The following is a 25,888-nucleotide window of genomic DNA, read 5'->3' as shown; positions in this document are numbered from 1 at the left end:
ATTTCACTTGAAGCTGCATTATTCTGTTAACATTAAGAATGTTACTATTATTTAGAAAAACATCAGATAGTAGAGACTGAAAGATTATTTTTAATTGTCTTATCTTTTTTTTCTAACCATTTGAATATATCTATTTATATATCGTCCTTTTATACCTATGAAAAATGAAGAAAATAACTGACAGAAACATAAATGTTCACACCTAAGAGAAATCCCTCTGCTGTTGAGGGCTGTAATCGCAGTTGTAATGAATGATCTTTTTTTTTTTTTTTTTTTTTTTTTTTTTTGTATGTTTCTTTCCTGATCAGTGAGATTTTGTATCTCCTGAGTGACGGAGGGGATGAAGCGCTCATGCAGATGGGAAAGTGAATTTTGCGAGGAATCATGTTTCTGCCTTGATTTGTGTTGCGAGACTTTTTGTTTTCTGTTTGCTAGCGATAAAAATTGAACCAAGATGTGACACTGAAGGTGGGGATGGATTCTATAAGTGGTCGGTAAACCATGACAGAAAAAAAAAGTTTTTTGAGAGCTTTAAAATATCTCTGCTTCCTGAGAAGATGGTGGGGCTGGACAGCTTTGTTATAAATACTGTCAGAGTGTATTTGGAGGGGCAGATAGTTGTCCATTTGTGTCCCCCGACACGCAAACCTCTCTATCTGATCAACCTGAGTTCCCAATAAAAGCTGCGATGTGGCTGCTGCTCTATCTCTGCCCACACGGCATTTTTTTCTTACTCTTTAAGAGTAAGAAAAAATGTTTTTTTATCTTTATGTAGAATATACGTAAATGTCTGATTTCAAATGTATTTTTTATATAAATATATAAATATTTTTTCTTTAAGTTTGTGAATGCAACTAAAATATGAAATAAAAAGTTTAGGATCATTGGGTCAAGCATACAATCTTTATATATTTGACAGATAAAGATGATCTACTTGTGTAGATACTTCTGCCGGTTTGTCTTCCTGGCTGCATCCTCTGCTCATCTGGAGTCGTCCTCTTCCTGAAATCCTCTGCTGTGATGCATCCATCTGGCTGGAGCTCTCAGGAGGAGGGCCGTATTTTTAGGCCTGTAAACAGAGACCTACATTGTGCCAAAGAACCATTATTTTCAGGGGACAAACACTTAAACTGCTGCAGCAGTTATGCTCCTCTTGTAAGGACATTTAAAAGCCGTGCTTCCCAAAGTGGAAGTCGTAAACCATATGGAGAATTAGAGGATTTTTAAATAGTAGAAATCAAACACCTGAAAATATTTGCTGTGGATATGATGATAAAGCTATTGTAAACATTTTGTGAAAGCTGCTTTTATCTCCTTGGGTTCACGCTAACAGCTTTCCTGTACTCGCTGCAGAAAAGCAGCTTCGCAGCAGGATGCTGGCGCTGAACTATCCCTGCAGGGATGGTGATTTCAGGGAGATGTGCAATGTTAGTTTTCCTCCACATAAAATATTTTCGATGTAGAAAATAAAAAGCTTTTATTTTATTTTATCTAGACAGAGCATCCTTTTCCAAATGTTTGCTTTGTTCGTTATAAAGTTTATGGCAAATTCATAAGCTTATCAAAAAAAACCTCGACTGACACACACCATTGTGTATCTGTCTTGCATTTCATTTGCATATTAAAAGGCTGCTTTAATTAGATAAAGCTCCAGCATAGTGAATCTGAAGCATATCTAGTTATTCTTCAGGTAAGCAGGTCGCCACTGATGTTTATTATACATCAAAACTTATTGCGGCATCTCGTTAAATAATCTCTGTAAATAAAATAATCATTTAAAAACTGAATTTTTAGTTACTAATGCTATTTTTGTCCAATCAAAGTTAGTTTGATGCAAGTGTAACCAAAACAAAGTACAAGTGTGAAAGCAGTTTAATGCCTATTAAAAAAAATCAAAAGAAAAAAAGAAGTTTATAAAAGCCTTTGGCTCAAATCCTGAACCAAAATTTAATAGGCTAGTAATTAAACTTTTTTTTTTTTTTTTTTTTTTTGCTGTTTCTATGACACTCAGTTTGGAAAATGTTTGTTAAATAAGTATATACAACCGCTATCATTGACAACCGATGCTTGATGACAGATAAACTTGGGTTGCTATGGGCATCGTGTTCTTTGACTGACCAAATGAAGCTTTTCGCAGAAGGTAAGTTTGCTAAGAACGCATGTCATTTGTAATGTAAGAAATACTGTACCACCGTGAAGCAATTAAAATGAATGTCAAAGACTCATCCGTCCTTAATAGTCAGCCATTATGGTAAAATGTGGCTGTTTTATGTGCTTATAGGTTCTACAGAATGATTTACATCTGTTTTAATCAATATTTTTGTTGTACTTGCAATACGTGTTTGTCTTTCGCTTATCAGCTCTTGTCCCGAATCTCTCATTCTCATCAGATGCACTCTTTCCATTCTAGTGTTGGTGCAAATTGTCATCAACATTTGTTCTAATTTATCTTCACTATGTTGAACTGTAAGTGTGAATTCTACCATTTTCCTTCATAATGAGTTATAGGATGAAGACACATTTATTTTTAATGAGGAAAAGTTGTTTATGGAATAAATATAAATGACTATGTTTGCTGTCAAAACTCATTAAATTCTACAAAGAAAAGCAAAAGATGAATGTTAAACTTTTGCACATTATCAATACCTAAACAAACTAACATTTTAGTGACTCGATGGTTATATTATAGTAGCAGCTTTACATTATTTCATTTCAACAAGTTTCTATTATTTAATTTGGTAAATAAAAAGCATATAACAATCAAGAATTTAAGAGTTCACAGCTACTATTGCAGAGGTTCCCAAACTATGGGGCGCGCCCCCTATGGGGGAGGGGGGCGCTGTGCCGTTGCAGGGGGGCGCGGGAAGCCGCATGGATGAAAAAAAAAACAAAAACACGAACGCTGTATGCGCTGGGTTTTTACCTTAGAATGGCCAACTCTCTGTTATTCCTCTGTCAATTTGATTCAGTAGGGGCCACACTTCACATATCTGTGTCCTCTGTCACTTTTATCAGCAGTTAAAACTGTTTAATCCGTTGTTAACATGTGGTAACCTGTTTTTCCGAGCCGCCTTTAAACGCAACATGAGCGCTATGACCATAGACATCAATACGTATTAATGTATTGATGCGAGCTATGACGCTCGCACTGGGTTTGGAAACCACTGGGGGGCCCAGGAGAAAAAGTTTGGGAACCACTGTGTCCTAGTGAATATCAGTGTATATTTTCTTGGGCCAGTGAGGTTTTCCGACTCTGAAAAAAACCGTTCACTTAAAAAAATGTTTGGAAAATAGCTTCCTTGAAGCCATGTTACAAATTAAATCACTCATCATTCAGAAGCATTAAATCTGGGGAGTTCTGAAAACTATATCAACTAAATTAGAGTTTAGTATTTGGTTCATTTTGACTTATTTAATTGGCAAGATGTCATTGTCATTAGCTAAAATTTTCTGTTGCAAGACAATCTTTTCAATTCTTCATAAATGAAACTAACCAACATAACATCACAGATTGTACAACTTTCCCATTTGTGTGAAAGCAGTAATAACTATAAACATGTGCTTTTTTTCATGTGATTCAACCTTTAGCTCGTTTTTATTGTTTATTTCTGTAAATGCACCTGGCTTTTTGTTTAATTAATTTTGAAATCCTAGTGAAATTTTGAAAAGAAAAAGAAATCCATGGGGATTATAAGAATGACGTTTTGTTCTAGAGGGAGCCTTATCACTTATATTTTTACAGAACTAGCTAGACTGGCTTGCTTTGTCTTTTCCTACAATACTTCTTTGAACTCTGGACCATTTATTACTTTTTTAAAATTTATCAGGTTACATTTAACTAAGATGAAATGTCAAAGACCTACATTTACAGTAAATCCCATGTCAATGGGCTGACAGCATACACAGAACAAGTCATTCTAGGTGTGCCTGTAATCTGTTTGTCTTTCCTGTCATGCTCCCTTCTGGTAGCCAATGAAAGTGAATAATTATTAATAATTACTATGCTCGGCTGCATTTTCTCTATCTTCTTCAACACCTCATGGTTAAAGAAACATTCTCTATCCTAGTTCTGCTTGACAACAGATTTTTCTAAACGCTGGTTGGAAAAAACAAAAAGACAGTTAGCAGTTTCAGCCTTTCCCTTCAGTCGCAGTCTGCCTCCTGCATGGCAGGAATGCTAAATGTAGCAAAACTGGAAAAGTGACTCGTGACAATCAGCCTGTTCTGAGATGTCCCTCACTGGGCAGGTATGAAAAACATCAACGTGCATTTAGTTCACCGATCACCTCCTTCACAGTTTGACAAACCGCAGCTGATTAACTTGGTCAACAATGCTGAGGTGCTGCGACTTGTCTCCGGAGGAACGCTTGAGTAGAGAAATAGAAAAAGAGCTTAGAAGGGACCAACAAAAACTGAAAAAGGAGGTGAAGCTGCTGCTTTTAGGTAAGATTTTAGAAATAATCTCGATCAGTTTTCAGGCGTTTTGCCGTGGCCTGGCTTTAAGCTCACATTAATGAATCAGACACTGTTTTTATTGCTAGTTGGATACATTCTGTAAATGTCTATGCATATTTTTCATTTGATCTTAACATAAGTTGCCAGTTTCTCAACCCTCAATTGCTATATCTACCTAGACCCTTGTTTATCTGTTGATAACCTCTTTACACACACGGACACACACACACACACACACACGCATACACACACACTTTTGTGTGTGTTTTAGGCAGCTGACAGAGCATCAAGTTTAGATTCATCAATGTTTTCTGGTTTGGGGGTTTCCTGTGGTGCATTTTGTCAAAAGTTTTTGTCTTTGAAACATGAACCTGCCTCCTGCTGCCTGAATTTGGACACTTTTTTAAAATTTTTTTTATTATTCTAGTTTTAGTGTCAACATCTGCTGACATTACTGAACAGACATTGTTTGCATATTTTCTAAAGACAAGGAAGTGGGTTGCCTCAAGTTCAAAGAAATTTGCTGTTTGCATTTGGATTGTGACATCACATTATATGCAGATTAGGCAAAACAATATGACCACCTGTCTGATAGTGCCCTCCCTTTTCCTTCCAAAACAACTCTGCCCCACTTAGACTTCAACATTTCACTTCACTTTCTTTTTGATGGTAAGATGGATTTTGCCAAATAGAATCCAGGAAGAAAAAAAAATCGTTAGAGACTGCAAAAGTCTCTGACGACCTTTGACACACATTGAAATGACTCAGTAAAAGCCTACTTCTAAATCAAATCGAGAATCTTTGGTGAGAGTTGAAAATTGTTGTTTCCATTTAATCTGACTGAGTTGGCAGGATTTCCGTCTTTTTGTACATTCTACACCTGCAGTTTTTGCTTGAGACGAAACCGTCCATCTTTACTTTAGATAAATCCAAAATATAATTAAACATCGTTGCTTTCCCCCCCCCCTAAATTAAGTCCAGTAGTGATGTATTGATGTCATTTCCTTTGCCGTACATTTCATTCTTTGCTTTGCTTTTAATACTTTGGACGTTTTCCTAGGTACCGGTGAAAGCGGAAAGAGCACCTTCATCAAGCAGATGAGGATCATCCATGGCAGTGGATACAGTGAATCTGAAAGGAAAGGTTTTATCAAGCTGGTGTGTCAGAACATCATCACAGCCGTCCAGGCTCTAATTGAGGCCATGGGGACTCTGAAGATCGACTATCTTGATGACGAAAATATCGTAAGAGACTTTTCTTAATGTTCCTTCTGATCATCTAGGATCTTTTGTTGGACAAAGAACAAGAGAAAATGACAGAAAAAGTGACTCAGGAAAAAATAAATCTAGCAATTTGTTTCAAATTGTCGGAGTATCTTCCATCACTGATAGACAGGATGCCGTCTCCTTACAGAGATTACTCACGAACGGTTGTGCTACTGCTGCTGGTGTTTCATAATTTAAACTCTTCAACGGTGATGCAGGCTATCATTACATCCATATTTATCTTTCCTGAGAAAATCCATTTCACATCTTCCTTTTATATTATTTCCAAAGAATTGGCAGAGGTGAAACAATTTGACTGAAAGAAAATTACTTTTCTTTTTATCAAAAAGTTAACATTAACCTCTGTCAGCATCACAACAAAATGGATAGACAATGATTACCCTTTATTCAACTTGTTTAATCTCTTTTCTTTTTCGTTTATTCCCCCCCATTCAAAACTTTGCAGGATCTTTATGAGAAAATCTGAATTACTTGTTATTGCAAAAGCTTTGTTAGGTAATTTACATTAATTCAAACCATGCATTGCTGATATCTGGGCAAATTCAAGATTATTGTTAAATGTACCCCAGAGGAAAAAATGAATTAGTTCAACTGTTTAATCGACTCCAGTGCATTCTTTTTAAAAATATTTTACTGCCATGTAGAGACTTCAGGTCAATTCTTGACTTTAAACATAGATTGTGAATTTTAAAAAAATGTTCTTCTTTGTGCTTGGCATGCAGCCAGGCAGTCACACTCACATTGTGTCATTAGCTGTTATCTTGTGGGGATGTATTATTGAGCAAATGTATGTTTTTGGCCATGTTTAAAACTTAGTATAAAGTGATATAATATATAAAGTTTAAAGCTTTTGAAAAATGATGCCTGCTTCATCAGTCTGTTGACATTTCTAGTGCTGATGCTGCCCCCCGTAGCAGATCCCAGCAGGATATACATACCTCCCAATACCAAGGATGGAAAAGGTTCTCCAGAATTTTTCCACAAACGTCAATGTTTTTCAGTGCATTAGATTATGCTTATCACCTTTTTGTACAAGTCAATTAAAAGTTATTCAGATCCACACTTTAATTCTCAACAACCTCTTCCTCTTCCCGGTCGGTGACGTGTCTGGGAAGAGATATTTCTTAAGGATTCTACAAATCATCATTTAAAGTTCTGGACCCAAAATTTAATCCTTTTTTTTTTAATCTTACAAATTTTCAAGGAAAATACTGAAGTTGAAAAATTAAAAAGACGCATCAGCTGTGCAATACATAGGATTACCATTTTACAGTTAATCTGTTAACATGTTCATCACTCTGCTTAAGAGTGAGGCTCGGTTGAACATCTTTACAACAGTTTTTCAGTGGATTTTGAAGGTTTAATCTAAAAAAAAATGGTTTCAGTTGACTCAGTTCTGGATGTCGTTTTGTTTGTTTGTTTCAGAGCTATGCAGACAAACTGAGCCCAGTGGATTCCACCGAGGTGTATAGGTTAGATTTCTGGCAGGTGGATGCAATTAAGCGAGTATGGAGTGACCTCGGGGTGCAAAAGTGTTATGACCGGAGGAGGGAGTTCCAGCTGTCAGACTCTGCTAAATAGTGAGCTCTTTTTCAGTTTTACAGTACTCTTTAGCATGTATGAGATGTAGGATTGATTCTGTGTCATTTTTGTTGTGTACGTATATATTTAATTTTACAGTAGGATTCTTTAAAATACACCTACAAGTGTATTTTAAAGTGACAGCTCAAACACCCTAATTCTTTTTGTGACAAAACAAGTTTATGTAGATTGATTAGTTGATAACAAGAATAAACATAGAAAAATAAATCGCTGATCTTGACTGTGTTGATTGACTATTATCACATTGAAATTATGCAATTGACTTTGATTCTGCCTATATGATTGACTTTTTTTCTCTTTTTGTAAAGTGCCTTGAGATTATATTTGTTGTGAATTGGCACTGTGTGAATATATTGATTTGAACTGATGCAACATCTGAAGTGGTAGAAAGCTAATGATAAGACATAGTGAAGAAAGTTAGAATAAAGACTGTCTTTATATCAAGTGTGCATAAATGGTTTCATCAAGTTTCCTTTATAAATGAGCTTGAACTACATTCTGCTTTAGATTGTCATGTCAGCAAATTTTATTTAATTGTATTACTTTTTTTTCTTACTTCTTAGTTATTTGAGTGACATAGACCGAATCACGGCCCCAGATTACGTTCCCACTCTGCAGGACATCTTGAGGGTCAGGGTTCCCACCACGGGCATTATAGAATACCCGTTTCCCATGAGATCAGTCATATTCAGGTAAGATCCACTTTTTAACTACCTATAAAGGAAATATATATATATACACTGCTCAAAAAAATAAAGGGAACACTCAAATAACACATCCTAGATCTGAATGAATGAAATATTCTCATTGAATACTTTGTTCTGTACAAAGTTGAATGTGCTGACAACAAAATCACACAAAAATCATCAATGGAAATCAAATTTATTAACCAATGGAGGCCTGGATTTGGAGCCACACACACAATTAAAGTGAAATGTTCCCTTTATTTTTTTGAGCAGTGTATACATCAGTGATTCTTGAGAATAGGGACAAAATGGGTTTTAATTTTCCCATATTATTTTTTTAATTATTTCTCAACCTTATGTATGCAAATATGACAAATAATGTTTAGAAAATATGAAGATGCTAAGGTACAGGCTCCCAGTTGCGAATTTTTTTTAAAAAATTACATTTTTAATCGACCTGACCCAAAACTTTGTCATCACCATCTGACAAAAATAAATCGAAAATGATTTTTAAAATACCCCATTAGTGATATTTCTACTCAATTTATAGACAAATGCTTCTCAAGAAATAAAATAAATATTATTTAAAACAAAAAACAAGAAAAAGTCCATCTGATGGAGTTGACAGTGCATGACGGAGTTGACACAGAACTGAAGGTGGTGACAAACTAGTGAATAAAATGAAAAACTTGATACATGTGAAGTAATGCAATTCATGTAAAATACATTAAAATGAATTAGTTGCACAATTAAGTGAAATTTGACAACAATTTCACTGAAAGAGTCAGAAAAACTCTGACGGAGTTGACGAAATGCCAAACTACCTCAATTTATATGATTTTATTCTGAAGGAGGCCATATTGTAGCTCGTCAGGTCCATGAAATCTTTACATTATACCAAAATTAAGCTTTAATTTCGCAAAATTTCAGAAAATTTAAAATTTAAAATTAAAAAAAAAAAAAAAAAAAAAAAATATATATATATATATATATATATATATATATATATATATATATATATATATATATATATATATATATATATATGCAAGTTATGAAGTTAATATATTTAAAAGCAACACTTCTTTGTTTTCAGGATGGTGGATGTCGGTGGCCAGCGTTCTCAAAGGAAGAAGTGGATCCACTGCTTTGAAAACGTCACCTCCATCATATTCCTGGCAGCCCTCAACGAATACGATCAAGTCCTTTACGAGACTCAGACAGCTGTACGTTCTGATCCAATGGTGTCTCTATCCTTTTTCTATGGTTTTGCAGCTTTAAATGGGTTCGTTTTTAAGTTTTGTTGTAATTTCTGCCTTTTTAGAACCGACTGGTGGAGAGCCTCGCCCTGTTCAAGACTCTCATTTCATCCAGTTGGTTTAAGAAGTCCTCCACTATCCTGTTTCTGAACAAAACGGACCTGCTGCAGGAGAAAATCAAAACGTCACATTTGGCAACTTACTTCCCAAAGTACAACGGTAAATTATGGGATTGCTCTACATTTCTACAGTGTAGACCCGTGTTTTTATCTGTTATTCTGAATTTCAGTCAAAATTAAAACAAGTCCAACAAATAATACAACACAAATAAATGCATGAGTTATATGCTATTATTGTTTACAAAAAACATCAAGGGATGAAGCACAAATTAATAAGTAACTAATAACTGTTCTGGTTGATTACAAATGAATGAAAATGAGATTGGAAATGACATTATTATAATATTATTGTTTCATGATATGCTAGATAAATTCATAGATTTCAGTGTTTTTTTTTTTTTACTAGTGTCATTATCTTGTGACATATAAATAAATCAAACTACCACAGGAAAAAAAAAATCTTATTTCACAGTCAGTCTCAAAATGATGAAAATGTATAAAATATTAATGTCATTACTGATGCATCTGTTCACCCGCTCAGTACAATTTTAATTCTCCAAGATCCCAGTCGACACAGGAAGCAGTGAGATTAAAACACTCACTGTTATAATCCAACAAACATTTATTGATTTTACATTGATTTGCACAGAAAACCCTTTAAGGGACAAACTCTTACTGTCAACTTGTGTTCACAAAACTGATCAAGTAAAATAATGAAATGCAGATAATGTAATACAGAAGACGTGTGTGTGCTGAATCAATGACTTAGTAAGCAAAGTGAAAGAAAACACTACTTCTGCAATGACAGTAGATCAAGGTAACAAAAATAATTAACTCTTTAAACACATCTGAAAGTCACATATTGAGACTTCATGTGATTTATGCTCTTCCCAGGTCGAATACATAATATAATTCGACATTCTGTGTTGGTTTTGTGATTTGTAAGTGCTACGTTATTCGTGCTGATTCTGACCGCTCTCATTCTCACAGGGCCTCAATGCGATGCTGAATCGGCAAAACACTTCATCCATCAGATGTACATCAGGCGTCACAAAGAGCAGGACAAACCCCTCTACACACACTTCACCTGCGCCACCGACACCGAAAACATCCGCTTCGTCTTCAAATCAGTGGAAGACACGATCTTACAAGAGCATTTGAAACATTTGGGAGTTTTATGAGCCAGAGCCAAAAGTTGTAATGCGTCACAGAGAAGAACATCCATGCTGTCTTCAAACCAGTCAAAAACCAATTTTCCTTGAACTGCTGCCTTTTTTAAGCCCCAGAATGAAAGGGCTTGTTGGTTATTTGGATCATAACGTCCTGGGGATGATTACATATTCCAGAAATTTCAATGAATATTTTATTGAGGAAGAATGCCACATGTCCTGGCCTACAGCTTTGAGAGGCGGAAATTAAAAATAGCTCTGCAAGCATTAGATTACACTGATGCTAATGTTAATGTGTTCAGTGAAATAAGTAGTTTTGCTCCTATTGTCTTCATTACATGTTTTAAATTGTGTTAAAGTGTATCTGTTTGACACTTTTAGATTGTACATTTCAAACAATACATTATGTTTTAACATGATTCAATTAAAAGACTGTTCAGAAGCTGTTCTAGCTGCTACATTTGGAAGAAATATAGATTTTGTCTTTTATTTGCCTGTGTTATTTTTTCTCTCCGTCCATTAGAGTGTAAATATGAAAGCACATACGACAAGACTGCATACAGTTTATCATAACTTTGTTATTGTTTTTCTTTATATCTTCGCCAGATTTAGATTTAAATTATTATTTTTTGTCTGATATGAAATGAGATTGTTTAATAAAACATATAAAATAAATTTGGGGCAATGTTTTTATTTACAATCTAATTTATAAAAAAAAAGGTCATGTCTATAAGTGTAATAAAAAGTATATTCCCTTCTCAGTCGTCAATGGAAAAATTTTAACTGGGATTACAGCATTTCTAATTATTTAAATCATTTCTGACCAGCTTTACCACTGGTAGGTAATATATTTATTTGTTATGACAACCTCCAAGTCTTTGAAGTTGGAAGGCCTCCGTGCCATCACCCTTATCACTGTTGACTCCCTTGACAGATTCAAGTCAGGACTTTTTCTATTAGTCTAAAATGGATTTGATGTTTCAGAAAAAAGGAATTGACTTTTTTGTAGAGAAGGTTTTCGTGATACCTCTCTTCTTTAATCTGGATTACTTGTGATTTTACAGTTTTGGAAAACCCTCCCAGGAAAGTTCAACAAAGCCGCTTTGACAAAAGAAAAGAAAAGAACAACATGTCTTCGTTGGCATTAAGCACAGTGTGAATCACTCCAGGGTGTGCCCAAATCGTTAAAGAAAAAAAAAAGTATCTTTCCAGCCGTGTTCACTTTTGGCCAAAGACAAGTTATGAAGCTGTCTCACACAAAGAAGACCACCTGAAAACTATTGCTTTTTTTTTTTTAATAAAAATAAAAAATAAACATTCTATGTCAAGATATTTCTCCTGTATTGTTTAGAGAACAACTCCACCTAAGAGTGGAGTTGTCCATGACGTCAAAGCTCTTCATTCACGGCCTGCCTCCTGCACAGCAGGTATGTAAAGTTTACCGGCTTGAGGAAGAATGACTAACACGTTGACAATCCGCCTGTCCTGAGACATACAGGTTTACCTGGCAGGCATGAAAAACTCCACAGCAAACACGTTTCACTCATTCCAGTCGGCAGCGGCAGCGTATCTGAAAAGCAGCCAGTGAATTTGGACAACAATGGACTGTTGCTATGTGTCTCCCGAGGAAAAAGAAAGCCAGAGAATATCCAGAGAAATAGACAGGCAACTAAGGAAAGAGAAAGAAAATAATAAGGAGCTGAAGCTGCTGCTTTTAGGTGAGATTTCTGAAATGTCTTTTGTGTGTTCCCTCTTTGGTGACTCCATGTGATGAAGGTGAGTCTTTAGGTCTCTGGGTTTTTATTGGCGGAAATGGTATTCAGCTGTTTTAGTTTCTTTTCCTCTTTCCTCAGGATCCGTCCTTCCTAGTTTCTTCTGTATAATTGTTGTCAAGATTTGACTTGTAGAAATTGACTTTTTTTAAAGAAAAAGTAGCTGATGGACACTGCCTTGAGAAAATATTTGAATCCCTCACACTTTTCCACATTTTGTGCCAAATACAAATGTGAGCACATTTTATTGTATTTCATGTTATAACCCAAAAAATTAAAAATATTGACACAAATATCAATAATTCTTTTGACAACCTGGAGATAGATTTGTTTCATTTAATGACTTATTAGTCAACAGAGTCCACATCTGAGTCCTTTAATGTCAATATAAATCCAGCTATTATGTGAAGATCTTTATTTTACATTGGTAAGAAAAAAAAAAAAACATCATGTGGAACAAGAACTGTACCAGACAGGTCAGGAATATAGTTGTAGAAAAAATTAAGACAGGGTCAGCTTTTAAAGCAATATCCCAACGTTTCTCAGACCACATTTAATTCACAAACAGAGAAGAGTAACATGAAACTGTTGTGTAATCTTGACATTGCTGCTTGCCTAAACTGACAGGCCTGGAAAGGAGAGACAGAATGCCCAGAGATCGACGATAATTTTGGAGGAGACGTAGAGATCCGCAACACAGATGGCAGGCTCTGCTGGCATGGCAATTAATTTGCACTTTGTCAAATAGCCGTGTAGGAGACCTGGTGTAGGGAAAAACCAAAGCTTATCACTTGGACCAACATGCAGAGCCACAAATGTGGTCAGAAACGAACACAGGATGTCCTGCAGAACACTGAAATATGTCGGTGCCAGCATCTTGCCATCAGGCTGTCTAAATGATGTGAACAAAAGACTTAAGTGTCTCATTCCTAAATCTGAAACGTGGACAACAGATAACGCTGGCGACATGTTAACGTACTGGCAGGACAAAGCTAATTGTGTATGATTTATAAAACAGGCCAAATAGTTTTCCAAAACTTCCACTGGTATTTCAGCGCTTGCTGTTTTTTGTAAATTTTAAAATCAAACCATTTGTGTTTGCAATGTAGAACGCAACATAACAGTATGACAAGAGGCTGATTACTATAATAGTAGAAAAAATCTTTTTCCATGTACTACTGCAAAAAAAAGTCCATCCTTATTTGATATTTAAAATGGAAACTCCTCTTTACATTACATGCTACAATTTTAGGCACATTTGTTGCATGTTTATGTTTTTCAATCTGATTTTTTTTATTGTCTTTACTCTGCTTTTCATCTCATTTATTCTAATTACTTAGGAACTGGTGAAAGCGGGAAGAGCACCTTCATCAAGCAGATGAGGATCATCCATGGCAACGGCTACAGCGAATCTGACAGGAAAGGTTTTATCAAGCTGGTGTGTCAGAACATCATCACAGCCATCCAGGCTCTGATTGAGGCCATGGGGACTCTGAAGATCGACTATCTTGATGAAATGAATATCGTAAGAACCTGTGTACTTTTTTGTGTGTCGTTAGCAAAACAAGCAAGAAACAATATCCTGAAATTCTTGTTGAAAAGCATATGATTCCATCAAAATATGTCTGTGGATTTTTATCACTGGGAAGCTGGAGTCTCTTGGTAGCATTTGCCTTCGTATGGCCAGGTCGTTGCCTTGTCCACAGTTTAAACTGTTCAAAAATGCATATGTATGTGAGAAAGAAAATAATAAATACATAAATAAACATATCAATCAATCCTACCAGTGCTAACCTACATGAGGTCAATTTGTGGTCAGTTTTGATCCTCTTATTTCCTTCCATCCTGCCAGTGCATCTGGGAGTTCCCGTTTGTTTTCTTGTCTTGTTCTTAAAACTATTGCACAGTCAACAACCGTCTGTAATACAACGTTACTTTAGTCGAACAAATCTCTTCAAGATCCTAAAGGCACACGAACACTTCTGCACAGCTGACACACAATCCAAAAGTTTACTTGGTTCTGGGGAGGCCTGATGGTTCGGCATTGATCTGGCTGACTGATACGACAAACAGGTTCAAACATCATCATTCGAACTCATTGTGTGGCAGAACAAAATACCCCCCATGCTCATCAATGAAATGCAGACAGTTATTTCTCACTGTCAATGCATCACACTACTATGATTATTTTTAGTTTCTGTTGTTTTAAAGTAGCGGATGAAAATCTGATTGGCTCATTCGCGTCCACCACTCCAAAGATCTATTTGCTTTTATGACAAGCTTACGGTTGCAGGAAAATTTTTTTCTGTGGCCTGCATTGAAATTTTTTTTTTTACCAAGTATAACTTCACAGAATATCACTGAGAAGATTCTGGTCCTCAGGTCCTCTATGTAACCTGAGGCAACGGGTCTGTTTATTTCCAGGACTGACAGAATTCCTCTAATGATACGCCATCAATCTACTAGCCAGCATAAACTTCTACATTTCACATTATTTCAGAGCTCTTTTTAGTTGACTCTCTCGTGAATGTTTTGTTTTTGTTGTCTTTTGCTTTAGCGCTATGCTGAAAAACTGAGAGAAGTGGAGGAAATTCAGGTGAAAACACTGGAGCCCTGGCAGGTGGACGCCATTAAGCGAGTGTGGAGTGACCAAGGAGTACAGCAGTGTTACGACAGGAGGCGAGAGTTCCAGCTGTCAGACTCTGCCAAATAGTAAACCTGTTTTCTCCCCCCTTTTCATGTCAGATTTCAGTGTTACAAAGTTGCTGTCCTGTTTTTCCAATATCACAAAATAATCTGACCTTCTGTTTGCTATTGTGTGGTTAATTTAAAATTCAAGAATTTTTTTTGTCTCTTATGCACAACTATACATCAAAAATAATATTTTTCCACCCCAGGCTGGTACAAATAATCATACAGAAACACACAAATAAGATATAATTATACAAATTGGGAAGAACTTCACAAGTGATGAAATAAAAATAAATAAAAATAAAAAACAAGTGACAGGATGAATGGTTGGGTCTGTGACTCCTGTGAAATTAAAGACTCTATGAATGTGAATTTTCTGGCCAACAGTTTATCATAATTAAGACTGTATTTTCTTATTTTTATTTATTATAGGTTTTCAAAAACAAGAGAACAAGCAATCATTGGGACAGAGAAATAACATGAGATTACATAAACAAGAACACAATTATTTGCTTATCACTACTTTTTGAAAACGAGTAGGAAGAAGTGAACACAGTAACACTTTACATGCATAAGACGTACAGAATGACGCTTCATGACAACAATCATAGACAAGACTCTTTCATATATATATATATGTATATATATATATATATATATATATATATATATATATATATATATATATAATTTATTTTATTTATTTTTTCATTTTAGTTATCTGAGTGATATGGACAGGATCACGGCCCCAGATTACGTTCCCACTCTGCAGGACATCTTAAGGGTCAGGGTTCCCACCTCGGGGATCATAGAGTACCTATTTGACATGAAGCAAGCCATCTTCAGGTATGATTTTATATTGGTTTGATTAGCTGGAAGCCAAACTGTTAACAGAAAATTTATATGGAAACAAAAAAAATGTCTTCTCTAGTGATTACAGTTTTTTTTTTTAATTTAACCTTTTGAAGGAAATCAATAAAATGAGTGACTAAATAAAATCGTTGCTGTTCATATAGGATGGTGGATGTGGGTGGCCAGCGCTCCCAAAGGAAGAAATGGATCCATTCCTTTGAAAACGTCACCTCCATCATATTCCTGGCAGCCCTCAACGAATACGATCAAGTCCTTTACGAGAGTCAGACAGATGTACGTTTGAATCCCCCAGAGTCCCGAGTACAGATTATTTGATCTCCAGTTTCAAAACAATTAAATATTAAAATTAGGCACAACTCTTCCTGTTTGCTCTCTAGAACCGGCTGAAGGAGAGCCTCGCCCTGTTCAAGACAATCGTCTCATCCACGTGGTTTCAGGAGTCGTCCACCATCCTCTTTTTGAATAAGACAGACTTGCTGGAAGACAAAATCAGAACATCTGATTTGGGGACATACTTTCCAGAGTACAAAGGTAAATTATAGATATTTCTATTCTGACTGTAAAATCAAACTCTTCAGTTATATATTATACAAAAGGTCCAGTTTTCTCTCTGTTCCAACATTTCTGTAATGACTTGTCTATTTCCTCTTTTCATCTTCCTGAGCCTCATTTGTGATGCTGTATTTACATTTACATTTTTGTATGCTGTGCATTTTTATTTCGTGACATGAAACAGATTTGCACTGGCAAATAAGAAATCCTTCCTTTTGCTCTCTGTCCAAAAAATGTGTTATACGCGGAGACATAGCATTTATACCATCTGAGCAGTGAATGCAGCAGTGTTCACATTTTCTGAGTTTTCTTCAGAACATTTGTTGTAGATTTGATGGAAATCGACTCAACAAACAGCGCTGTTTAAGTCATGCTCTTTCTCTTTCGTAGGGCCTTCCCATGATGCAGAATCTGCAAAAAAGTTTATTGAGAAGATGTACAAAAACCTCCACAAAGATCGACATAAACCCCTCTACACACACTTCACCTGTGCCACAGACACAGAAAACATCAAGGTTGTCTTCAGATCAGTCAAAGACACAATCTTTATGGATAACATGGAATTTTTAAACCTTTAGTAATGAAGCAGAGAGTTGTTGTTTTTTTTGTTTTTTTTCTGTAACCACAGGTTCCAGCAACAGCACTGAATATTTGGTTGGTTTTATGGTTTTCATTTTGAAAAATGAGAGAAATTCAGAAACAGCTGAGCCAGCGAGGCAATCTACGCTGGCTTTAAACAATGTTTTATTGCAACATCTGCATATTTATTGTTGTCCAGTGTCAAATGTACTATGGCAAGAGGTAATATATGTACAGTACAGCCATTTATTTATTATGCCCACTTGGAAATTATGCGCGGTTTATAGTATGACACACTCTTTAACTCACTTGAATCAGAAGATGTCTTCTTTGAATGAAAAATGCCACAAATCCTGCTCTGCAGCTTTGTAAGACTGACTGCAGACACCATAAGCAAAAGACATGAATTTATTTTCGTTTTGATTTCACAATGATGATGACACAATGTTTTACGGTAAAAAACAAGAAAAAGAAAAAGTACCTTTTTGTTCCCACTGTCTCCAAATCGTGCTTGTGGCAAAACCTAACGTGTCCTTCGTTGCACAGTTTGAATTAAAATGTGTGTTGTCACTTTGAATTGTACATAATTAAAAGCCTTGATTTTTATTTGACTTTATTTTCATTTGTTTTTGGAAAAAAAACAGTGTAAACCCACTTCATTTAGAATAATCACCTACACTTTATTCTTTTCTCCACCTTGCCCTTTTGTATTGAAAAAAAAAGTTGTTGATTGAAGTATGAATGTGAAAGCAAATCCACATGACAAACCCTTTCAGGTGGGACCTGCCTCTTGCAGAGCAGGAATGTAAAATGTACCTGAACTGGATCCTGTATGAGGAAGAATGGCAGCAGAAACTCAGCAACAATGTGCTGGTTTCAGGGAAAAGATTCCCTGACACGTCTGACAACATCAGATCACATTTATCTCCGACCGATGTGGCACTCTCCAGCAAAGAGAAGCTGCTAATCTTGGAAGACAATGGACGGGTGCTGCTTGTCACCTGAAGAAGAAGAGGGCCGGAAGATATCCAGAGAAATAGAGAGACAACTTAAACGGGATAAACTAAACCTTAAACGGGAATTGAAGTTGCTGCTTTTAGGTGAGAGCTGAGAAAATTATGGATTCTCCTTCTGATTATGCTTAAGAAGTTTTTAGTCTTCTTGACTGCTATTCTTAAATTATATATATATATATATATATATATATATATATATATATATATATATATATATATATATATATATATATATATATATATATATATATATATATATATATATATATATATATATATTCACTTAGCTTTTAAGTAATTAGGGAATCTTAGAATTTAAGAATGTGTTTTACATATTAGTAGAAAATATTTTGAATGACAAAAAAAAGAGATTTGGTTCTTCAAACCTTGAGTAAAGTAAGAATGCTGTGTTTGGTTTGTGGTTTCTTTCACAATAAAAGTTTTATTAATGCACCACAAATAAGTTTTATGCAAGTTGTATGTTTGTCCTCTGGTCTGTAGTATCTCTGGTAAGTTGTTTTCTAGTAGGTGTACAAAAATCACCTGTGCTTATTTTCTTGTGTAATGTATTGTATCTTTAGAGAGTGCATTTTAAATGCCTCGAATGTTTCCATAAATATTCAGGTTGTCAATAAATCACAGTGTCTAATCATGAATTGGAAAATAATACATCAAACAACAATGTTTAACAATGTTTTATCCAACATATTTTACTTTTGCAGCAAAAGGCTTCCTTGTAATTCTGTTTTTTTTTTTTTTTATACCAGGAAGTTTCACTGAAACAAGAAATGTCAAGATAAGCTACACAAATCAGAACAATATTACCCAACTAAATAATACACTATAAAGAAAACTAAAGGACATGTATATTAAAACACATTAAAACCTTTTCTTCTTCCACATTCCTCCTTCTCTGCAAATAAACCTGACTCAAACACAAGATTACAAGGAAGCCTTATCTTATATTTAAAGAGTCAATGTAAGATCTGTCAACAAACCTTTTGAACATGTTCATGATTTAATTATCTCGTTTTTTGTTGTTGTTTGTTTTGTTTTGTTTTTTCTTGCAGGAACTGGTGAAAGTGGGAAGAGTACCTTTATTAAACAAATGAGGATCATTCATGGGAATGGGTACAGTGAGAATGACAGAAAACAATACACTCGCATTATCTTCCAGAACATCTTCACAGCCATCCAGACGCTGATTGATGCCATGAAGGCTCTAAAGATTGGCTATGCTGATGCTCAAAATGCTGTAAGAAGCTCAAAAGCAATTGTTTATAAGTCTACTCTGACGTATCTTTGATTACAAAGGACTTGTAGTGCTGTCCATGGTCTCTTTATTGATTCACTGCTAAATGTAGCCCCTCTCAAACTCCTAGTCGTAGCGAATCTGTATTTTGAATGAATGGGATATCGTGCGTGCCCGGTGACTTTTGTTAAGTTTGCTCTGGAAACTGATTGTTACACATTGCTTCACTGGCAATCTCACCATTCAATATGTCCGTCAACTCTCTGCAAATGAAATCGAATACTCATTGGTGATCGAAATGTGTCGCAAACGCTGTCCGGATGTTTTTCACGTCAGGACAATGCGGAGAGACTGAGCCAAGTGGAGGATCTGAACAGTTTGACGGACTGGCAGGTGGATGCCATTAAGCGAGTGTGGAATGACGGCGGCATACAAGAGTGCTATGACCGTAGGAGGGAGTACCAGCTATCAGACTCTGCCAAATAGTAAGATCTATTTTAAAAATTTGAGCATGGGTATGCATGACAATAGTTTCTGTACACTACAGCTAAATGCATGTCACAATATTAAAACTGCGTGTTTTTTGTTGCTAATCTTTTAGTTATCTTAGTGACGTGGACAGAATCGCAGCCCCAGGTTTTGTCCCCACTGTTCAGGACATTTTGAGGGTCCGAGTAGCCACGACAGGCATCATAGAGTACATGTTTGATATGTCAAAGGTCATCTTCAGGTATGCTGCTGCTTCACAAATCTATCTATCTAATAGATCAAATATCAAATATCTATCACAAATTCACTGAAAAAGGTTGATTTTACCACTTCAACCCTAACTTCTAGGACTTCAATTTTGCATGCACATTGAATTTGTGTGGGGTTTTTTTAAAGACAGAAGCAAAAGTCAGTTTTTTGGTCAGACCTATTTGCAAGCAAAAGTTCAGATCAGCATGTCGTCTGTCTCTAGGATGGTAGATGTAGGGGGCCAGCGATCAGAGAGGAAGAAATGGATCCATAGCTTTGAAGATGTCACTTCTGTCATATTCCTGGCGGCTCTGAGTGAATACGATCAAGTCCTTTTAGAAAGCCAGAACGAGGTATGTTTTGATGGCATCTCTGATGCTCCGTTCTGCAGCTTCAGAAGGGTCCGGGCGTGGTGTTTGTTAAGTTTATCTTCAATTTGCTGTTTTAGAATCGACTACGCGAGAGCCTCGCATTGTTTCAGACAATCATCATGTCTGATTGGTTTCACAACTCTTCCACCATCCTTTTCCTGAACAAAAAAGACCTTCTGGAAGAGAAAATCACCAAGTCAGATTTGGCAGTCTACTTTCCAGAATACACAGGTACATTTTGTCATTCTGCTACACCTGATTTTTATTATTTATTTATTTATTTTAATGAGAAAATGTGTCCCAATTATTATTTACATTTCTACAATTTATCACTTTTCACAATCACATATTAAGAAAAAAGTATTTTGCTTTAAAGATTGTTTGCTTTCCAGTTTAGATTTTTGTAAGGAGAAGGTCTTTGAAGCGATTTTTGGCTTGATGTTCAGTAGCAAGAATTTACTGCTTTCAGGAAACAGTACTAACAATCACTCTACAAGCCCTACAAAATAAATAAATAATTCCAGAGTCAAAAAAAACCCTCAAATGGCCTGTTTTTACATAGTGGTTGCAACAATTAGTGGTACCTCTAATGAAGGTAAAGTGTCCAACAGGAACTATGTAACTTCTCTATAAAGAGAAACATGAACTAGACTGTAAAACTCAGCTTCCCTGAAAATTAACACCAAATTAAACCACCGATGATTCATTTCTGGTGGTTTGGGTTGGACCATTACCTTACTTTGAGCCTCAAGGAGACTCCCTTTTGATGGCTTTTGGTGAAGGCCACCAGATTTTTAATTCCAAATAGCTCACGGCACCATGAGCAAAAAAGTTTGATGCATGATAAGCTATATATTTATAGAAACAGGTAAATTATGAATGGAGCTCCTTGATTTATTCTAATCTTGTCCACTCATCCCTCCAACAGGACCGAAGGGCGATGCCGGTTCAGCACAAAGGTTCATCGAGAAGCTGTACGTCCAATTACACGGCAAGGATTCCAAACCGCTCTATACGCACTTCACCTGCGCCACAGACACGGAGAACATCCGGGTTGTCTTCAAAGCGGTCAAAGACACACTCTTTCAAGATAACCTTGAAAAATTTGGCATTGTATGACTTTTGTGATGACTTTTACCTTTCGCAGCACAAAAGAACAGTTACAAATCCATGTTGCAATGTTTCGATATCAGAGTACTGCCAGACTCATGTTTTTTTAACCATAACAATAATGAGTATCAAAGGTGAGGGTGTTTATTTTCTATGTATTGAATAACATAATTTTCTTAAAATATCTATGTGTCCAAAGTAATAAATTATGAAACAAATTCCATTAAAGTTATGTAATGGTAATTAGAAATATTCAACCTCGCCACCTCAATAGATTATCCTGATGTGGTTAAAAATGATGGCACTAAAAAAAAACAAAAAAAAAACTAACTAAGCAATCAGAATACTTACTGATAATATCTCAGAAGATGACCTAAGTTCAAATGAAAAGTTTAACATTTGTGTTTCCTTCCACCTGCCATGCAAATTTTGAGCAAAACTTTAAAGAAAGTGAAAATTAGGCGATTTTCCACTTATTGGTTTGAAGTGAATCAACCAGGCCACCTAAAGCTTATTTTTGTCAGATGTTGATGCTACGCACAGCTGTAAAAGAGAGAAGAAAAAACACACACACACACACACACACACACACACACACACGCACACACACACACACACACACACACACACTTTCATGCCTCAATCAGATTTAAATCTGGTGAGTAAAAAGGCTTCATTAGAAGACATTTTTCTGAACAAACAGGGAAAAAAACCCCCCAAAAAACACAGCTCCACATCAACAACAACCCACCTCCATGCTTGACTGTTAGGTTGATATTCTTCCAGTCTTAATCCTGGCCTTTCTCAAACCCCGGATCCAAATGTTCAAACGTTTGCAATGTGGCAAATTCCAGTTTGGTGTTTTATCCATCTACAAAACTCTTATCTCATCCAAATTCCTCTGACATGTTCTGGGTGACCTTTGAAGTGAGTGGAATGTCTCTTAGAATCAGGCCACGACGTCCTCTTGTATTCTGTGTACGACTCACAGTTTATACTAAACCTTGTCATAAGATTAGTATGCTTATTGAGGTCCCTTATTTTGGAATGACCGAGTAAATTTCTGTTAGTGTATTTATTGGATAAGACATTACAGAAAATAATCCATGAAAAATACATTAAAATAGATCACTTTGGCAAAAGGGTGCATTTGGGCATATTAAGCATATTAAGTCACCTACGTTCAATAAGAACTGATCGTTCTTCTCGTATATGTTTTATACAACTTCTTCAACGACGATGTTGTCAGACAGGTTTGACGGAGTTCAACTCAATACAATGCAACACTTCCTGCTTAACAGCTTTGAAAGGAGGAAGTAAAAGTATCCCCAGCAGAGAGATAAAGCACCTTGTCTTTTTCTTTTCTTCCTTTAATCAACAGTGATGATGGGACTTTTATTTTAAAAAACCTTTTATATGTGTTAGTCACCACTATCTTTTCAAAGTACAAATAATAAAGCTTCATGTTGCGTATGCATGTGTTGTAAGACCTCAATTAAATTGCATCTGTGTCTGGTTGTTTTCCATTGTATGTATATAAAAATAAAATGAATTTTAATTTACATTTTTTAAAGGATTTGTGATGAAGTACAGTATATGTAAGAGAAAATCATCTCCGGTCTGGTTTCAATTATTTTTTAGGTCTAAAATTGTGCTGCTTTCCTTGCACACATGCTATGAAACACATATTTTATTTTGCAGACAGTCATTTTGTTTTAGTTTCACGGTCAAAGGGGGGAAATAAAGCTAAAAATTAGAATGAAATGAAAATGAAGGCAGATTGCCACAACCAAGCATTTGAGTCGGAGCATGCCACCTGCCCAACAGGAATGTAAAAATGTGCCTGAGCCGGTCACCAGCTCACCAGCTAGCTACTTCTGGAATGAGGGTCTGCCAAAAAAAATAAAAAATAAAAAATCAATATACAGTAATATCACAAATTCCGGTAACACTTTATTTGAAGGGGGGTGAATAAGACTGTCATGACACTGTCATAAACATGACATAACACCTGTCATGAACATGAATAAGCCTTCAAGAATATTTATGACTGTTGTCATAAAGCGTCATTTGGTAAATCATGACACTTTTAATACAAAGTTGACATTATTCAAAATGTCTTTGTTATGACAACTTGACATTAACCAAGAAATCATTACTGTTATAAATTTGTTATAAAAGTATTACTGATTGCACTTTAAAAATTAGATAACTTTATGTTATTAAAGGTAAAGTTTAAACAGTAATGATTTATTGGTTAATGTCAAGTTGTCATAACGAAGACATTTTGAATAATGTCAACTTTGTATTAAAAGTGTCATAATTTACCGAATGACGCTTTATGACAACAGTCATAAATATTCATGAAGGCTTATTCATGTTCATGACAGGTGTTATGTCATGATTATGACAGTGTCATGACAGTCTTATTCACCCCCCTTCAAATAAAGTGTTACCCAAATTCCTGACAGGTACAAAAACTTTGACAGCCATAAGGCATTTCTAATTTTCTCCTGAAGAACAGGAACCCCTGAGGACATCCAGAGAAGAAAAACCAAAATCAAAAGAAATAAAGAAAGTAAACAGGAGGCACTTCTTTTAGGTGAGCTACTTTACTGATAGTCCTGATATTTTTAAAACTTCAATAAAGGAAATGCTTCCAAATATCTACTTTAAAAACTGATTTAAAACTAGAACCCACTCTAAGCTGGAGTTCAAGTTAAGGGATCTTAAAAGATTGAAATGCTTGGCAGCTGTTTCTCATGTGCAAGACTTTGGGAAAGTGAGGCCAATAAAAAAAATAAATAAATAAATAAAAAATCATCTTCAGTTGTGTCTCAGGATTTATTTACATCATAAAATGTGACCTCATATCGCACACAACATTAATTTACTTAGTTATTTTTACCTTGTGGTTTCACAATTATTTCAAAACGTCCAGTGAAGGAATGCTGTTACCCGTTTCTCTCAGACAACTTAGCTCTCAGCATTCAGCAGATATTTGTCATTACTGTGTGGTTCTGGCTGTATAATAACAGTTTAAACAACAAACTTAAGCAGAAAGGGTTAAAAGTGAGCAGAATTACAATTTAATGGCTTTATATAAGCTATGCAGTCATTGTTTTTTCTGGGATCTTGTTTTTCTAACAGGTTCCCTGATCACAGCCACACACTTCCCTCTACAGTAGGACTCACAGTTCTCTGTCAAATTCTCTCTCGACTGCTGAATCTTCCACGGCATTCTGACCATGAAGCCAGGAATCATCATCATCATCATCATCATCATCATCATCATCATCATCATCATCATCACATTTTCTCTTGGATGAAGAAAGTGTCCTATCTTTTACTTTAAACTAAGTGGAGTTATGGAAATCTCCATAAACAGGCACCTAAAAATCTCTCAAATACCACGCATGGTTTTCGTACAGCGGCCACCAGTTTGAACCTTTTTAGGACTATAAGGCTACGCTGGTTTTTACGCTGAATCTGCAAAAACGTTCATTAGGAAAATTGTCTTCGAAGCTCAACGAAGATTGTCACGAACCCCCTCCACACACTCAGGCCATAACACAGACTTAAGCAACTTCCAGTTGAAGGTATTTCTTCCCAAAATCTTTTTAATAATCACACGAATAATCACAAACCCCAATGACTCTGAATCCTGTTTCTTTAATGTTTAGATTTTAGACAGTGTGAACTGTACCGAACTGTTTCCATCGTCTTAATGCAACATCAGTCAATCTGCAGAACTTGAGCCACGGAACATGTGCAATTCATCCTGCCTCACAGTAGGAAGGAACAAGAATATCCTGCAGCTTGAAACATTGCTTAAGTTTGTGCTTTTTGATTAAAAGATAGTGCTTATTTTTCCTCAAAGCGTTTCTTTACTTTTTGCCACTTCACAAAGAAATTTGTTTGTGACATTTTGTAAGGAATCTGTGTGCACATTTTTTTTTTTTTTTTTTTTAAAGAAAGGTGTCTGTCTTAATGCCTGAAAGTCCATCAGAGCTGTAAAGGTACTGATTAATAAAATGCTTCACACTTCCTGGCATGGTGTCCTCATGGACTTTGAACTACCAGCTGCAAGGCTTGCCTCCGCGTGTCGACCTGTTGTTGAGGAGTGTAAGTGAAATAAAAAAAAAACATTTTCTGTGTGCTGAGCATTTATAAGAGCTGACTATCAAAACTATATTTAACCTAGCAGTTTTATGATTGTACATTGTTTTGTTTATGGCTGAATAGTTCAATGCGGTCAAGAGAGACCACATTAAGAACAATCAGCATAGGTAGAGGAGTGAGAGACTCCAGAAGCTGTATAGTTATCATCTTTTTCTTGCAAAACGCATATTTGCAC

At 35.7% G+C, this 25,888-nt stretch overlaps 3 protein-coding genes across 3 annotated transcripts; all 3 read left to right on the top strand.

Moving 5' to 3' along the window:
- The first annotated feature begins 4,262 nt into the window (after positions 1-4,262).
- LOC106912471 (guanine nucleotide-binding protein subunit alpha-14-like) lies at positions 4,263-11,252 on the top strand. Its single transcript, XM_014979297.2, has 7 exons — positions 4,263-4,443; positions 5,516-5,700; positions 7,168-7,322; positions 7,908-8,036; positions 9,127-9,256; positions 9,355-9,508; positions 10,399-11,252. The coding sequence occupies exons 1-7, from the start codon at positions 4,332-4,334 to the stop codon at positions 10,587-10,589; spliced, it is 1,056 nt and encodes a 351-aa protein (XP_014834783.1). The 5' UTR covers positions 4,263-4,331; the 3' UTR covers positions 10,590-11,252.
- Positions 11,253-12,018: 766 nt separating this feature from the next.
- LOC106912463 (guanine nucleotide-binding protein subunit alpha-14-like) lies at positions 12,019-17,650 on the top strand. The gene is made up of 7 exons (XM_014979286.2): positions 12,019-12,295; positions 13,690-13,874; positions 14,907-15,061; positions 15,758-15,886; positions 16,057-16,186; positions 16,291-16,444; positions 16,856-17,650. Exons 1-7 carry the CDS (start codon positions 12,178-12,180, stop codon positions 17,041-17,043), a joined length of 1,059 nt encoding a protein of 352 aa, XP_014834772.1. The 5' UTR covers positions 12,019-12,177; the 3' UTR covers positions 17,044-17,650.
- Positions 17,651-17,801: 151 nt separating this feature from the next.
- Positions 17,802-23,093, top strand: LOC106912453 (guanine nucleotide-binding protein subunit alpha-14-like). The gene is made up of 7 exons (XM_014979276.2): positions 17,802-18,144; positions 19,131-19,315; positions 19,649-19,797; positions 19,914-20,042; positions 20,274-20,403; positions 20,499-20,652; positions 21,350-23,093. Exons 1-7 carry the CDS (start codon positions 18,024-18,026, stop codon positions 21,538-21,540), a joined length of 1,059 nt encoding a protein of 352 aa, XP_014834762.2. The 5' UTR covers positions 17,802-18,023; the 3' UTR covers positions 21,541-23,093.
- Positions 23,094-25,888: the final 2,795 nt, after the last annotated feature.

This window comes from Poecilia mexicana, unplaced genomic scaffold (genome assembly GCF_051168715.1).
Source record: "Poecilia mexicana isolate PSO_F unplaced genomic scaffold, ASM5116871v1 scaffold_12, whole genome shotgun sequence".
NCBI lineage: Eukaryota > Metazoa > Chordata > Actinopteri > Cyprinodontiformes > Poeciliidae > Poecilia > Poecilia mexicana.
Note: the sequence above shows the minus strand (reverse complement) of the source record. Positions and strands in the feature narration are given on the sequence as shown.